Source organism: Tachysurus fulvidraco, chromosome 2 (genome assembly GCF_022655615.1).
Source record: "Tachysurus fulvidraco isolate hzauxx_2018 chromosome 2, HZAU_PFXX_2.0, whole genome shotgun sequence".
Taxonomy (NCBI): Eukaryota; Metazoa; Chordata; class Actinopteri; order Siluriformes; family Bagridae; genus Tachysurus; species Tachysurus fulvidraco.
Window position 1 is genome coordinate 31,599,475 of NC_062519.1, and position 17,672 is coordinate 31,617,146.

The 17,672-nt window shown below is 36.1% G+C and overlaps 1 protein-coding gene across 5 annotated transcripts in view; it reads right to left on the reverse strand.

Annotated features, from left to right (window-relative positions):
- Positions 1-6,595: 6,595 nt before the first annotated feature.
- Positions 6,596-17,672, reverse strand: part of cdc14ab (cell division cycle 14Ab) — a 35,711-nt gene continuing 24,634 nt past the window's right edge. Inside the window, exons 12-16 of one of the 5 annotated variants that reach the window (XM_047810024.1) lie at positions 17,021-17,174; positions 16,189-16,292; positions 13,256-13,405; positions 12,255-12,636; positions 6,596-6,858 (exon numbers count right to left, since the gene is read on the reverse strand). In XM_047810024.1, coding sequence (XP_047665980.1) covers positions 6,829-6,858; positions 12,255-12,636; positions 13,256-13,405; positions 16,189-16,292; positions 17,021-17,174 — 820 coding nt within the window. In that variant the 3' untranslated portion in view covers positions 6,596-6,828. Of the gene's footprint in view, positions 6,859-12,254; positions 12,637-13,255; positions 13,409-16,188; positions 16,293-17,020; positions 17,175-17,672 lie in introns of all 5 variants that reach the window. The other 4 variants (XM_047810023.1, XM_047810025.1, XM_047810026.1 and 1 more) reach the window with 4 other exon arrangements.

Sequence of the window (17,672 nt, forward strand, 5' to 3'; positions counted from 1 at the left end):
TAATCAGACAATCACGTGGCAGCACCACAATGCATACAATTATGCAGATAGTCAATCATTTTATTTTCATATTCATTTTAAAAACATCTGAATAAAAAAAATGTGACATGAATGTTAGTACCAGATGGGTTGGATTGAGTATTTCAATTTATTTTTATCATTGGATTGAGTATTTTGGAAACTGATGATGGATGGTGCAAAAAAAAAAAAAAAAAAAAAAACTACTAAGAAATACCATGTGAGCAAGCTTGGTGGATGGAAAAAGCTTGTTTATAAGAGAGGTCATAGGACAAGAGCCAGAATGGTTTGAGCTACCAGGAAAGAGAGTGACTCCACCAGTCTTTATTACTTTGGTGAACAGAAACTCAGCTCAGCATGAACAAAACATCAAACCTTGAGGTTAACGGGCTACAAAAGCAGAAGGCCACTTTCGAATGCACTCCTGTCAGCTAAGTACAGGAGTTGAGGGCGATCATGGACACATGCGCCTCGAAACTGTACAAACTGTGTACAAATCTATGTGCATATTTTCAGCATTTAAGTCAAGGGATTCTAAAAGCTACAGTTTGCTTTTCATGAAGTAGTTCATGGTGGCATTTTGTGTATACGTATTTTGGACCATTCTCTTTTCAGCTTTAGTTACTTGACTGACTAATTTTTCTTTCAAAATTTACTTACATTTAATGAAATCCATTTCCCAGTGTTTTAGTGCCAGTGGCTGCTACATAACTACAAAGCATCAAATTTCAGTAAATCATGCTAATGTTTCAGCCAAAATCTTTTTTATTGTGGTTAAATATTTGACTACACACTTGTTTCCAAAAATTCACCTGCCTTTTCCATGTTCATTAGATACACAAGGATGAAGGTGAAGGTTCCTTTTAAAACTCATCCAGGTAGAACACATTTCTACATCAATTCTATTGAGCATAATGTACTGCTTATCATAATGGTGCACTACCACTCCTGTGCCAGCTAAACCTTTCTACAGGACTTTGCTGTGATTTGGGGATTTTGCTTTGCCTTGTAAATGGCCAGTTCTACCTAAGAGTTGTATTGGTCTTCCAGATCTTGCATTGACATCTACAGCTCACCTAACATACCATGTGATCCTTACACCAATACAACATTTGTTTGACTGTATACAGTATTTATAATCACACCCTCTAGTGTCACCCATATGAGGATGGGTTCCCCTTTGAGTCTGGTTCCTCTCAAGGTTTTTCCTTACCAATTTAAGGGAGTTTTTCCTTGCAACTGCTGCCTGAGCCACCTCAGACTTGCTCATTGGGGATAAATACATATACATACATACATACACACACACTGGGGCAAGTCGTGGCCTAATGGTTAGAGAGTCTGACTCGTAATCCTAAGGTTGTGGGTTCGCGTCTCGGGCCGACCACGACTGAGGTGCCCTTGAGCAAGGCACCGAACCCCCCAACTTCTCCCCGGGCGCCGCAGCATTAATGGCTGCCCAATGCTCCGGGTGTGTGTTCACGGTGTGTGTGTGCACTTTGGATGTGTCAAATGCAGAGAACGAATTCTGAATATGGGTCACCGTACTTAGCTGTATGTCACGTCACTCTTGAATTTTTATTATATTAATTCTTTATATTACTCCTTATCTTTACCTTCTGTTCTGTGTTTATGTTCTGTAAAGCTGCTTTGAGACAATGTCCATTGTAAAATGCGCTATACAAATAAACTTGAATTGAATACCATTTCTTATCATTTTAGACCCTGAAATTGGTAAACCAGAAGCATTTATATCCTTTTACAGCCTTCCTCTGCATTGTATGTATGAATTAGTTTCATTTTCAGATCCTCAGGCAGCTGCTTTGAGAAGCCCACGGTTGGGGAGTGTGAGGACAATGTATCGAAAAGTCCCAGAATATAAAATACTCTGACTTTTTTATTTTATTCCTAATAACCATTCTTAACCTAACCAGTTAATGTAAGAGACTCAAAGTTCAGAGACTGGACCAACTAAAACTGTTTTCAAACATTTTTGCATATGCCATAATTACTAAGTTTCTGTATTCAATATTGCTCAAATATAACTTGACTACAGTGGTGTGAAAAAGTGTTGGCCCCCTACCTGATTTTTTTGCACATCACACTTCAATGTTTCAGATAAAACAAATTTAAATATTAGTCAAATATAACAAGTAAACAACATTTAGTTTTTAAATTAAGTTTTTATTATTATTATTATTAAGAGAACACAAAATCCAAACCCACATGGCCCTGTGTGAAAGTGTTTGCCCCTAAACCTAATAACTGGTTGGGTCAGCCTTAAGTGTTTGTGATAACTTGCAATGAGTCTGTTACAGCACTGTGGAGGAATTTGTCCACTCAACTTTGCAGAATTGTTGTAATTCAGCCACATTGGAGGGTTTTTGAGCATGAACCGCCTTTTTAAAGTCATGCCACATCATCTCAATAGGATTCAGGTAAGGACTTTGGCTAGGCCACTCCAAAGTCTTCATTTTGCTTTTCCTTCAGCCATTCAGAGGTGGACTTTCTGGTGTGTTTTGGATCATTGTCCTTCTGCAGAACCAAAGTTCGCTTCAGCTTGAGATTATCTACCAGCTACACTTAGATTCTGTTATACTAAAAAGATGTGAACTCCATGTGATCTTTTGCATCTATACAACATTTGTTTGACTGTATATTTATAATCACACCCTCCAGTGTCACCCTTCCTTACCATCTAAGGGAGTTTTTCCTTGCCACTGCTGCCTGAGTCACCTCAGACTTGCTCATTGGGGATAAATACATACATATTGTGAACTAAATCTATCTAATATTAATCTTGAATTTTGTATTTTATTAATCTTTATATTATTCTTATAATAACCCTTTGTTCTATGTTTATGTTCTGTAAAGCTGCTTTGAGACAATGTCAATTGTAAAAAGTGCTATACAAATAAACTTGAATTGAAATTGAATTGAATTGAGGTCACGAACAGATGGCCGCACATTGTCCTTCAGGAATTTTTGGTAGACAGCAGAATTCATGGTTCCATTTATCACAGCAAGTTTTCCAGGACCAGAAGCAGCAAAACAGCCCCAGACCATCACAATACCACCACCGTATTTTATTGTTGGTATGATGTTCTTTTTTTATGATGAGTATTTTCCCAAAGTTCTTGGGATTCATCAAGATGTTATCTGGCAAAACTTAGAAGAGCCTTTATGTTCTTTTTGCTCAGCAGCAGTTTTTGTCTTGGAACTCTGCCATGCAGGCCATTTTTGTCCAGTCTCTTTCTTATGGTGGAGTCATGAACACTGACCTTAACTGTGGCAAGTGAGACTTGCATTTCTTTGGATGTTGTTGTGGGGTCTTTTGTGACATCTTGGATGAGTTGTCGATGCGCTCTCGGGGTAATTTTGGTCAGCCGGTCACTCCTGGGAAGGTTCACCACTGTTCCATATTTTCACCATTTGTGGATAATGGCTCTCACTGTTGTTCGCTGGAGTCCTAAAGCTTTAGAAATGGCTTTATAACCTTTTCCAGACTGATAGATCTTAATTATTTTTCTCATTTGTTCCTGGATATCTTTGGCTCTCGGCATGATGTGTAGCTTTTGAGGATCTTTTGGTCTACATCACTTTGTCAGTCAGGTCTTATTTAAGTGATTTTTTGATTGTGAACAGGTGTGGCAGTAATCAGGCCTGGGTGAGGCTAGAGAAATTGAACTCAGGTGTGATAAACCACAGTTAAGTCATGTTTTTGGGGGGGGGGGGGGGGTTGACATGTGGGTTTGGATTTTGTCTTCCCTTAATAATAAAAACCTTTATTTATGTTGTGTTTACTTGTGTCATCTTTGACTAATATTTAAATTTGTTTGATGATCTGAAACATTCAAGTAAGACAAACATGCAAAAAAAAAAAAAAAATCAGAAAGGGGGCTAACACTTTTTCACACCACTGTATACATTACATTAATGTTATTTTTCTTAAGCTTACTTTAAGTTTCTTCATTTCAAACTTGCATACAATATCTATGCAAGTCGATTTCAAAGTTCGCCTAAAATAGTTGGCTTGTGTGGGAACCCTTAACACTGGATTTAGTTTACAAGCGATTCAGCTCTTTGAGTTGGCTCTTTTAGAGAGGCAACACATTGTTAAATCCCACACTTTGCCTATAAAATGTATTCACACATCTGTGTTTGCACATCAATAATTAGAGCTCAGTGTTGTCTTCAGTTTGAAATCGTAGTTCACTTCACATGGAAAGGAAATGAAGGAATGGGGTAAAGTAGAGGGATCAATTATCCTCAAGAAAACTACAATAAAGTGCATCCTATAACACATTCAGTTACGAGTGAACACAATTAGCACCTCAAAAAACACAAGCCATGGAAACGCTTGCATCGTGAGCCACCCACTATTCTATGCTTGCTGTGAAAAGAGCTCAAATTGACAAAGCTCAAACCTCTGCTCCAATAAATTACAGCCATTATTATGCACTGCTGCATGTCATGAAGAATGTCTCCTCATTAAATTTCTATTTTTTAATTGTTTTTGCAATTATGCAAAAGATGGAAGCTTTTGTATGATATTAATACCATAAATCTTTTTTCATTTTTGAGTGTACTGGAGTGTGAATGTCTACACACAGAGAAAACATAACACCATTTTGCATCAAATGCCCAAAACCATCAGTATTTCATTATTTATTTATTTTTTTTTTTTTAAAGAAGTAGTACAGTGTTTTGCATTTCGATGCATCTCCTGTATATGCAGGACAATATTATACAGCCTGTATATAGCCTGTATATTTATAATCTGTTTATCAGAGGTAGAATACTTAAAACGACAAAAAAAAAAAATTGTATAAACATAGATAAGCACATCGTCATCTGGAATGTAGAGTGCTGCTACAGGGCCAATGAGGCAAAACAGTAATAGTAATCAGGCTTATACACACATCAGCAAACAATTGGATAAACCCTACTACCTTTTTTTTTTTTTAACATTAAATCAGTGGAAATCCAAAAGCAATTTTAAACCCCATATGGGTTTAATCGTCAGTAGATAAGTGACACTCTTCAGCAACACTAAAGATCATTAATATTGTAGTTAAAATATTGTGTGTTTGTTTTGTGTCAAACACACAAAAAGATCAGATCATCTATAAATCTTCCTATAAATTCAAATTATAAAACCTAATTTACCATCAGCATCAACATGTCAAATGTATCATATGTCACACATAATATGATGCATTAACAGTCCCTTTTGCTACAGTGACATGTACAAGTAATCACTCCCTTGTAAGTTCCACATTTTGGAGTATTACAACCTGGAACTGAAATAGACTGAAATTAAGACTAAATTAAAAGTCTATACACAAAATATCCCATAATACTGAAACAAGGGGGAAACGGATGACTTAGTACAAATGACAGTAACAATGATTTAGAAATAAAAGTGCAAAAGTTGTGATTGTATACAGGTATTCACAGTCCCTTGCTCTTAACCTTCTAAATTAATAATCCATTTTAATAAAAAAAATGGCAAACTTAAAAAGTCCAGCATAGCAACATTAAATACATTATTTAAAATGGAAAGAATATGATACAATTAAGGGGGGGGGGTGTGTTTAAAGATTAGGTCTAACTTAGGAGATTCTTAAATCTAACATAGGGGTGAATACTTTTACAATTTTTATTTATAAATAATATCACAAACTATTTAGATTTTTTTTTTTTTACTTTTTACAAGTAAGTTCATTTCAGTTCCAGCTTTTAGCACAACAAAATGTAGAAAAGGGTGCACAAATTCTTATGAAAAGCAACGTATATTTTCTGTGTGCATTAAAAAAGTATTCAGATTGCTTATGTTCATCTGCATCGGAGTAAGAGTTCAAATAAAGTCAGCATTTGGAGCTGATAAAAAAAAATAATAATAATAATAAAAAAAAGACACAATCACGCTGTAAAGCTGCAGAGCATAGTGGGACCAATACGGACTCACAGCACCACTCTCTCCCCCTCCAAGGTGACGCTCCCCCATGTGAACTTTGTCCCTGATTTGTGCCACTATTTCTTTCCTTGTACTGTACACATGAATCTGTTAAAGGTTAGCTTGATTAATACATTTTGATCCATCAGTTTAGTACTGTAGGTCTGATATGTCATTATAGATTTATACTTTGAAGATCATAACAAAATACATTTGAACACATTCCCTTCAACCAAAAATTTACTTATAAATATAATATGTAACAAGCCCAAGATATTATCATAAAAGTATAGAGAAATAGAAAAAATAATTTCTTTTCTAAAAATAATGTCTTTCCTTAGTATATCTGTGCATTTTTTATATTTTTTTCTACCGTATATCAAATATATATATACTGTATAATATATATATATATATATACATACACATATATACATATATGTATATATATATATACATATATGTATATATGTATATATACACACACACACACATATATATACATATATATACACATTATATATATATACATATATATACACACATTATATATATATATATATATATATATATACATATATATATATATATATATATATATATATATATATATATATATATATATAGATATATACACACACACACAAATATACAGTACATAAAGAAGGGAGAGAGAGAGAGAGAGAAAGCGTCAGAGACGTGTATTTCAAAACAAGCATTTTAACACTGGATCTATAGACCCGGTTTCAGAACCTGGCTTTATTAAGTTCCTTTTGTGCTCACTTAGCAGGATGGATGTCAGTGGAGAAAGGCCAGAAGGACAGGTTCAGGATCAGTGCAGAGTTGCTGCTTTAATACCGAACATACTCCGACTGAAGGGACTGGAAAAGAGGGAGGAGAATAAGAAGAAACAAAGTCATTACCAAGCTGAATATAACAACAGAAAATGACTCAACAGCATGGATAAACTATACAGCTGAGCTTTGAGGCTTATTATTATAAAACAGACAGATGAGATAAATGAGGAGGAGTCATCTTGATGTGGACAGGGAAATTATTTGCATTAAATATGTGAAAATTACACTCGCCGTCCTCTCTAATAGACAGGAAACAACATTTGGACTAGGTAATAGAAAAAAGTTGCTTAATATAGATGTTCCAAATGCATGATCGAGTGCCAATTTGTGCATATTGCCTAAAAGAAAAGCAGCACACGTACATCAGGAATAATAAAAAAATATCTTAACACATTAGTGGAGATAATGTTTTTGAGGTTTGAGCAAACGGGGACAAGCAAACAGGGATACAGAAAAAAACAGACCTTTCTACTAATAAAATAAAAAAAATAAACCAGCAGAAATTAGACTTAAAACAATTTTGGTTTCTATTTTTAATTAATTTTCTGTAAAACTGCCTGGACACTGGGGTTAAGTTTAACCACAATGGAAGAAGAGAAGATAATAGCAGTAACTGCTTAGATGTGAGGCTAAGATCAAACATTTATCAATAGTTTCATGTGGTTTTATCAACAACACAAGGATATATGCAACAGATGATTACACTTAGTCTGTTTTTTTTTTTTTTTTACACGCACTTCCAAATCAACACTGATGATGTATTACTGATTTGTCAGAACAGCAAATGGAGCTCTAGCAAATGTGTCTCCTGACACAACTGTCATTAATGCATGAGTATACAGTCTGGGCCAGAAAGAAATCAAGCCGGCCTCACTTCTTGTATCTGGGGCTGTTGCACAAATATCCAAAAGCAACCAGCATGAAGTTGGCTCCGTTTGTGCTGCAAAAATTTTCATGTGCACTGCTTTTTTTTTTGTTTTTTTAGATATTAAAAGAATAATTATAGTTAAATCTAGGTCACTCAGCCCCCCCACCTGCTCCAAATTTAACCGAAATCGTCTCATATGTTTGTGCTGATTTGCGCTGCTAAAAGTTTTGTTTGTGCCATTTTTTTTAATAATATTAAACACTGAATTATTGGCCGATGACATCATCAGCCCCCCCCCACATGCTCCAAATTTACCCAATATAGTCTTGTTCGTTTGTGCTTCGTTTGTGCTGGTAAAAGTTTTGTTTGTGCCATTTCGGTTTATTAAATATTACGCTGGTCCAAAAGCACACATTCAATCAGAATCTTAGGCTAGGTTTTGCATCATAAGATTCAAAAAACCTGAACTGAAAAGTCAGCACCCGTGTGCTTTTGATTGTGAGGATTCAGAGTGAACAGTGCTGCTAGCCTGTGCCAAAATGAATCACATTGGTACTGAAACTGTGACCAGTGGATCTTTCCACTGGTGGTCAATATGATAAATACCATGTCAGGATGCAAGATATTTCTATGGTATACAATGTGCATCATAATATATAGGTTTGTTCAAATAAAACTAAGAACATTTAGTTCTGGGTCTTAAAAATAAGTTTTGATGCATTAATATCATGATATGTAACAAAAATGAGTTGATTCCTTTCAGAGTTTGCAATTTTTAGTTAATAAACATACAAACGATAGAAGAGGGTAACAAATTACACACATCTCAAAGATATTTGACATCATTCACCACAATACTGATATTATATCTTCATAATTCCCAGTCTTATTCCATTGCTTGTTTTCCTGTGCAAAAAAATATTTCAGTGAGTACAGAAGAATTATTTAAATTGAATTAGGCTCTAAAAAATCAGATGAAGGATGCTAACTGAATGGATAAAAAGCAACAGAACACAGACAAGCCAAACAAAATGCTGTGTTTTTTTTTTTCAACTCTGAAGCATGTGGGTGTTTTGATCTCGTTCTCACAGCAACAGTGCTCACACTCCTAAGGGCTATCTGATGTCTTCCGTGATGTTTAGCTGTTGGAATATTTCCACTATAGCAAACCAAGATTGCAGTAGCTATGTACTTGTACCTCAGGATAGATAGGATACTTCATACAGGCAAGCGTGGGTGTGAACTGGCTTTAAATCAATCATTATAAACAGAGGAGAACTGTCAGTGAATGTTGGGGGAATGACCGAGCATCTTCTTGCTGCTCCTCTCACAATTATAGTCACCTGGTCCAGGTCATTATGTATAGCCGATGGCAAGGAACAAAAAAATAGTTCTGTGAGGAAAGAATTGCCCCAGTGGAATCTACACCCCTGACTGTGAGGATACATCTACAATGCCAAATCAAAAGCGTTCAGGAATTCTGTATGGTACCATAAGATGCATGTTCAAGCTGTGAGCATGTAGGCATGAATTGGCTCTAAAACCATCTGTTCAAAAGCAGGAGTAGAGTTATCCTGCATCCTGCTGTTGCAGTCACAAAAAGAGATTTAACTAGATTTGTAAAGTTTGTCGTAACAAACTTTGATGTTGGCTTCGACGTTGCAAGTATTTGCAAAGGCGGTGCTTTTTGGAGGTGAGTGGAATTAACGGTTAGTGTTACTTTTGGAGGCAAGTGGACAGAAAGCTAGGGTGCCAAAACATTTGGAGAATGGAGAATGTGATGGAAGTTCCCCTCATTGTTCTGAGTGCTTTGATATGTCACATGTCCATGTTGTAAAAAGTTTTTTGATTTTGCATATATTGGGGGCGGGGCTGCGGCACAACCGAAAGGCCAGTCGGTACACCAATTTAAATCTTTGTTCAGAGTATCACCCTAAAGGAGCTGGCCGAGTTTGGTGTAGGTAGTTTGAAAGCTTGCAGAGTTATAAACCTCCAAAGTTTATAATGGGAGTCTATGGGAAAAAAGGCCACTTAGCAACAAACTCCAGACCGGGGTCTACAACATATCCGAATTTGGTGCATGTGGCACGAAAGCCCTAGGAGGAGTTACTATTTATAAATTTTTGTCTAAGCTTAAATAGGAAATCAGAATGTTGGCTTCTATAAAGAAAACACAATTAAGCAGGGGGTGGTTACACCAAAGAACAATCATGGGAAATGCAGACACATCAATATGAGGAAATTCACTTCTGACCTTTCAATCAAACCTTTGAAATTGTTTGTTTATTTGAGTTGACAGAAGATTGAGCAGAAGGACATTCATTTTGAGCAGCGTAGTCGCTCTTAATGACATCAACATGTACTCAGCACTGTTGAACTCTCAGTTTTGAGAATTTGAGATTTGTACAGCGAACATGCCACATAATCTAAGATTATTAATAAACAGATTTAAAAGTGGGATGTTTAATAAGGAAGTCTTATAACTAATGTGCTGATGTTTATTTAACATTTATGGAATGGGTCTTGATCCTTTTTCTCTGTTTTCCTGGTAAAATGGTAGGCCATTTTACCAGGAGTGAAAGAGAAAGCGAGGGGGTGGCAGAGTGAGAGAGAGTGAGAGCGCGCACATGAGAGAGAGAGAGAGAGAGAGAGAGAGAGAGAGAGAGAGAGAGAGAGAGAGAGAGAGAGAGAGAGAGGCCATTGAAGAATGACTGTCCATAGCAACTATAATGTAGGTGTCAACAGGACATACTTTTCTCTCAGATGTTCCACAACTTCAAATGAAATATAAATCATTAAAACGTGTGATGTGTCATTAATAAATTAAACATTGTAATCACTAGCAAATCATGCTGCTATACCAGAATAATATAAAAATAAAGGCTTGCCGTATAACACATTGTAAATGTTATGGTTACATTTAATGTCCTGCAACATCTGCAAGACATGTTCTATTCACATTTACAAATTTAGCAGTTGTAAACAGTCATTTCCTCTCCGGCTTCTCTTTTATTGTAAACTCTTCTGCCCTGAAGATGTTGGAAAACTTAGTTACAGCTTTAAATCTAACTATTGCACTGACAATAGCAAGTTCTTCTTTAATGGTAAATAAACATCTATTCATGGAAAGCTTCTCCATATTAACAATTAGATGCATTTATTTATTCATTAAAACATGTTTTTTAAACAGTTTATTATTAGTATTAGATTATGTGATGTGTCTGCTGTACAAGTCCCTGTGAATGAGCAGTTGCTATAGAAACCATAATGTCTTACAATGAGAGCACAAATAAACCTGTATTTTGCAGTTGGAACTACAGGCAATGACTCTGTAACCAGAAGTCTGTCTTCTATCTTAACAACTAGTTTTTACAGAAGGTATTATATGCAAGGCAGAATTTTTGTTTCCTGGAAAAAAACTGAGATAAAATGACATAATGGGCATGATACAAGTCTCATGTCTGTTCAAGGAAATTGTTTTGGCAAAGATGGAGCAGGGTAGGACTGTGGTCTTGGTGCCTCAATGAGCACTTTGTGCAGACTATAACAATCCCAGTGTATCAAACAGCAGCATGGATTGAGGCACAAGTTTTTGTGTTAGTGCTGGAGGCAGAATTAGAGTAGAGCCAAATAAGTGTACAAAGCAGCCAGAACTACTGTAACAGATGGATACCAACGTTAGCTATAATCGATATTTAGAGGTTTTTTAATGGTTTAAGAAGTAAGCATGGGATACACTCGAAATGAAGCAGAGGAGTTAAAATGTACCACATATTTGAGTGCTGATGGAAAATTAGTTTCAGAACCTCAATCAAGCCCACTACACAACGGCAACTGGGGTATATTTAAAGGCCTTAATAAGAGTTTAATTAGAGAATGTGGAAGGCAAATGCATTGAGTAAAACACTCTGAAGATAATTAAAAGCATTTGTAAAGAAGCTTAGACGATTAGATCATGTGTGCAAAAAGCAATATGCAAGTGTATGGTTCTCTCTCTTACGCACTCTCACTCACACACTCACAGAGAGGGGGGGGGGACAATATAAAACAATGTTTTTAAAAGGTGTGATCTAATTTTTTTAACATTCCTTTATTAATAAGTTACTGCTTTAAGTGCCATGTTAGACTGCAAAAATGGTTCAGAGAAAATTTTACATTTGCCACTTCTCAGCAAAGACCGATTATATAACAATATATTTATACCAAATGCTCTAGGTCACCAAGTGTAATGTCATGAAGGCACAATCTGCTATCCTACTGAAGAAGCTGAGGAATCAGACTTCATAGGCAAGATTTTTAGGTTACATAGACTAACATTCCCTCAGATTTAGAGCTTTAATCCAAACTAAGGAAGTATAAGGGGAAACTTTCTCAGAACCATCCCTTTAATACTAGTATTAATAAAGGCATGAGTAGGATTAGAAGGACTAGAAGGATAACATCTGAACAAAAGGAATGACAGAGAACAAAGGAATGTGAGAAAGGAACTGTGAGAAGAAATGCTGCTGTTGCATATGCAGGGATGTGCAAAGAGGTGTACAAGCTCACTTACAGGAATGGAGCGGCTGAGATAGCGGGCTGAGGGCCGACTCAGACCTGCCGTCAAAGGGTTCTGACCTTGCTCCGCCAAGCCAAACCTCCCAGTGTTGGAGGCTCCACCAAGACTGCTGTGGTTGTGGTTGTGGTTGCTGAATGCCGAGATCTTGGGATTGCCATTTGAGGCACTATATTGATCACTGTTGTTGTTGACTTCATAGTGAAAAGTGTTTGCAGCCAGAGCCGAGATGCTGGCAAATGTGGCTCGGGGGACAGGGAAAGATGGAGACGAGGAAGGAGATGACGATGCAAACAAGTGTTGATGGTGATTCCGTGAGTCTCCAGTGATGACGTACAGGTTGCCCAATGAGGTGGCTAATCTGGAGTTTAGACTGGAGCTGTGGGGGTGGGGAGATGGGGGTGATGAGGGAAGGAAAATGAACATACATTGGGGACGGGATGGTGGACTCATCACTGCAATACGCTCAACACTTTCTGCACATCATTATGACAGGCAGAAGATACAGAATGGGCAAAAGAAATAGCTCATTCTTTCTTTTTTGTTTTTTAAGCACAAAATACAGTGCAGTAGCTGATAAAATACTGAAAATGTCCAAAAATGCACCAAACTGCCACAGAGGCCATAATGATCTGGCATCTATTTTTGTTTACAAACAAAAAAAAAAACAATAGAATGCCCTACGTCCCTATAATGAGAATGTAAAAGAGAATTGGCCACTCCTTTAAGTGACCCGGCTATTTCTCCACATCAGCATATAGAGTATAGAGAGGGAAAACCACTACAAGGGGACTAAGGGGGGGAAATACAAGACAAGGAGGAAAAAGAGAAAGAGGAAGATAGGTGAAAGGGGGATTCATATATCAGACAAGCACAGAGTAGAAAAGCATGCCATTGGTTAACCAACAGAAGTAGCCACGTTGGGGAAAGTGACTACACAATGTGAGAATGAAGGTCAGAGCAGGAATGGATCTATATAAAAGGACTATGCAACTCACCTCTTCAAGTTGGTTGAGGATGGAGAGATTCGGCTGATCCTCTTGGCAGAGGCGGAGGTAGAGGAGGAAGTGGAAGTGGAAGAAGAGGGCGCCAGTTTGGAGGGTTTGAGGGGGGAACCTTGTCCTTGAGTACTGGAGCCAGTCAGTCTACTACTGTGAAACGTACGCATTTTGAGAAACAGAAAACAATAGGAGTCATTTTTTCATGCACAAATCATTTTCTGGTATTGTATTATATAACAAAACCATTTTTATTGAACTATTAACTATTAACTATTATTATTTGAGTCAATGTTATTGAAATACTTAATACACACTGTACCTAATATATCTTAAGGGAGTTTTAGTAATTAGCATACTAAAAATATTAACAATCTCGGAATTATATTTTTGCCTCTTGTATTAAAAAGATGATAAAGATATCTTTGTAAACATGCTGTATGTACTACCCTCAAGCTTGCATGAATATTTATTCATTGTGAACAGAACCATAACCGATTTTTGTGACTTTATTAGCTAAAAGCTGTTTTTAGGCATTCTGACAATCTTCATAGAGTTTGTGGCGATTTTGATGATCATACCAGTAATGTACAAGTTATTTTGGGTCATAATACTCATTGCAGTACAATGATGGAAGATATAAATACTGTTTCCTATTACAAAATACCAGAATCAATACAAAACATTATATCCAATAAAAAACATTATATAATCAGCATTCAAAGTGAAGTACTTTCTTGAAATTTCACTAGTATGGTGTATAAATGCAGCACCACTTTCCAGATATCAATCAGGGGAAATTCCAAACATTCTTAAAAACTTGGCACACAAAATAATCGGCACACAAACTTTAAAACACTGAATATTTCTTTTTAACAGATAGACAAACTATCTATAAGCAAACTCAAACATTTACAGTGAATTTGACACTGCACATCTTTTTAATATTAATTACTCAAAGAAAATTGATTCCTCAAGGCTTTGCCTGGGCTCAGAAAGAAGCTATGAAAGACAAAGCCAGAAATAGCTCGAGTAGAACAATAAAGAGGAAGAACAGGGTGAAGGTGCAGGAAGGAGTGTGAAAGCACAGTGTTCTGCTACTGCTCATTCTTCAGCAGGTCTTCATCATAAAGAGTTCCCACTCTCTCACTTGGAGAAGAAAAAAAAAAAAACATGAATGGAGCTTATAAAAGGCATCTGCAATGCGCTCTCATTCTGTCTTCATCCATCGCTTTCATTCAAACTTTTTGTTGTGCCTTTTTGAGCAAACAGGCCATCTGTGTACGTCTTTCATTAATCCATCTGTCTCTTTCTGTATAACTTTGTCTCTCTTGCTTAGCGCAGTAAAATGAGTAGGAGGACCATTCTGGTGTGAGTGGCCTCTTCTCTCACCACTCTTGTGACATTGATGTAAATTCAACAACCTCCTTTTGAACAAGTGTACGGCCCTTAATTAATTTCGCACAAAGTGCTAAAAAGCGGGCCATGCACATCATCATAAGCATCGTCACGAGCATCACTGATATCTGCATGTGATTGAGGTTGTCTGCATGTCACTGGGTCTTGAGAAGGGCAATAAGTGCCCTGTTCTGCATAATGCGTGTTTAATGGTGGAGGAGATATAATGCTCATAAGTGCTGTTAATAGTTGTGTGGTAAATATTGGGTTATGGAAATTTTGCTGAGGCAAAAAAAAAAAAACAAACAAAAAAAAAAAACGTTTCTAATTCGGTTTGGAACAAGTATGCTTTCATTTTGTTTGTTCTTTTTAGTGTAAATTTCAAAAGCAAAAATTAAGAACAAAAGAGCATACACTTATTTAACCTCTTAGCATTTTCTAGTAACATTTGTGATATTAATAAAAAAAATAAAATGGTTCAAATTCTGGATTCAAGGTTCCAGTATGCAATGCAGCTATACAAAGCTAAGTTACTGGTTAGATGATGATGATAATGATGATTAGAGACTAAGCCCGTCTAGACAGCGATCTATGACTGATGAGTGCAATGGATTTGAAGGCCATATTAGCTGTCTGAACAGAATGGACATATGAGGAGGTGAGATACTTAAACAGTGTTAAAAACTAAGTGCTGCTTCATCACTCTCAATATATAGAGATGAAGTTAGGGTAAATCCCACTGCACTGTTGGACTACAACAGGTAGTCCAACAGCATTGTGGGTACGTTATAAAAGTGAAAATAGATATAGAACAAGTCAATAAATAAATTTAACTAAAAAGTCTACCATAATATCATTACAAAAAAAAATAAATAAATGTTACTGAAAATCACATATCAATTACAAAGATGTAAGAAAATGTAGGGTGGATTAATTGTTTTTCAGCAACATTATCTACATCTAAAATTCGTCAATAACTAAACAGGAGGCACTTTCATATGAACCTTTAAACAGCAATAAATCAGCAGTGTTCTTACTATTCAATCAAAAATAGAAAAAAGGGATCGGCACTTCTTAGTGCTTTTATCAAACAGATAAAACACTAACAGCTCATAAAGACAGAACATCATTAAATGGAATGATGTTAAGGAACAAAGACAACATCTAAGAGAGAAAGTGACACTGCATGTTACTATAGCAACCACACACTCGGCACCCGGCTCCAACGTAATTACTTTAGCTCCACATCTTTTGTTTCAGAGGCAAAGGAACATGAACCATTAGTCTAAAATGATTGAGCTGTAAAAATGACTCAGATGGTGTCAGACAATACAATAAAATTGTATCAATATGTATTGCATTGTGTTCAATTATATGTTTTGTTTATTTATTTATTTATTACATTTTTAAAGGATAATTACAAGCTAGACAGAAACTTCTGATTTTATGTATATATGTTGTAATTGATCTTTTTAACAGATATTGGTATTGCATCACAGCATTCAGGATCTCTTTGAATTAGAGACTGATCTTACCTCAGAGTTGTGGAGGTGGATAACCTTGGCTGCCTCCGGCCCTTTAAGGCACGTAGTTTATCTCCTTGAGTCATACTGAGACCGTTTTCACTGTATTCACCATTCTGTAAAATGAGACATATCCTGTATAGTCATGGTCATGTGAAGCACCTTGACCTAAAATACTACTTTTACTACACCAAGCTCTCAGGTGACCCCAATTATTAGCTGAACATTTGCAGATTGCAGGAACAGTGTACAAAAAACTAGTAGCGTGAAAGGTCTCTACCATCTTCAGACATGACTCAACTTTATGCACTCAATTACAAAAACACAAATTAATAGTTTCCTCTATTTGATTGGAGTATTAAGGCAGGATAGAGAAAATGTGTTAGTCACCATATTAATCAATCTGTAGCATAATGTTACAGACCTTTTAATCTGCTTTTTATCTGTAGTCTAGGTGTAATGTAGTGGAAAAAGAAACTAAAAATATTGTTTACTACATATTCACATAATATACAAATCTGTTTACAGCTGTCAACTCCAGTCAACAGTGATTGTAAATGAATCTCCACATTTTACATTCCCTACCCTACCATCAAAATGGTTTAGTTTCTTTAGTTCCTGTTTACCTACATGCATGATGTGATACAAACGTCCAGGTTTATAGGAGAAAAAATAGAAACTCTCTACTGGTGTTGTCTGATTGTTGTTGGAATGCAAGAATTAACACCATTACATATTAAACATTATGTTATTGAAAATAGTCCCATTTACTTCGAGCTTATAATAAGTGCAAAGCAAAAATCATCTAAGAGAAAGTGGGAATGTCTCTACTACTTCTTCTCACCTCTTCCATGCTGCCAGATCTGAGGAAGCTGCTGCTGATGGTCAGGTCATCCATGCTTGAGATGAGGCGAGGAACATTACTTTGCTCATACACCTGCGACTTCTGCTGCTTCGAACGAAGCACGTCTCCCTGAGCCCAGAGGTATGTCTGCTTCCTACACAACAGCAGAACAACAATACATCGAGAGAAAAAGATAGAATAAGAACAGAGAAAATTTTTGTATTAAAAAAACGCGTATAAAACAGTGCTTTGCTGTTACAATGTAATCATCAATTATGTAATTCAGCAGAGTTACTGAAGTTGATTATTTTTCTATAACAGCACATTCATTCTTTACCACTGCAATGATCATATTTTATTAAACTTATTTATATTTTTATTAAAATGCCATTTTTCTAAAATATGGTCATATTTACTGTTCAAAACAACTTTTTATCCATACTTTTATAATTATAGTTAACGCTGCATCACATGCATTATAGAGACTATAAACGATTGTTCTCTCACCAGCCTTTGTTTGCTTTTTTTGAAGTTAATAACTCACAGCTCAGTGTTCCTGAGCTTTGCCTCTCACTGTTCTACAGCTTTCACCCTAGTGAATCCTTCCATAAATGTAAAATAAGCATTGCAGTATGAAAAACTACATTTTATT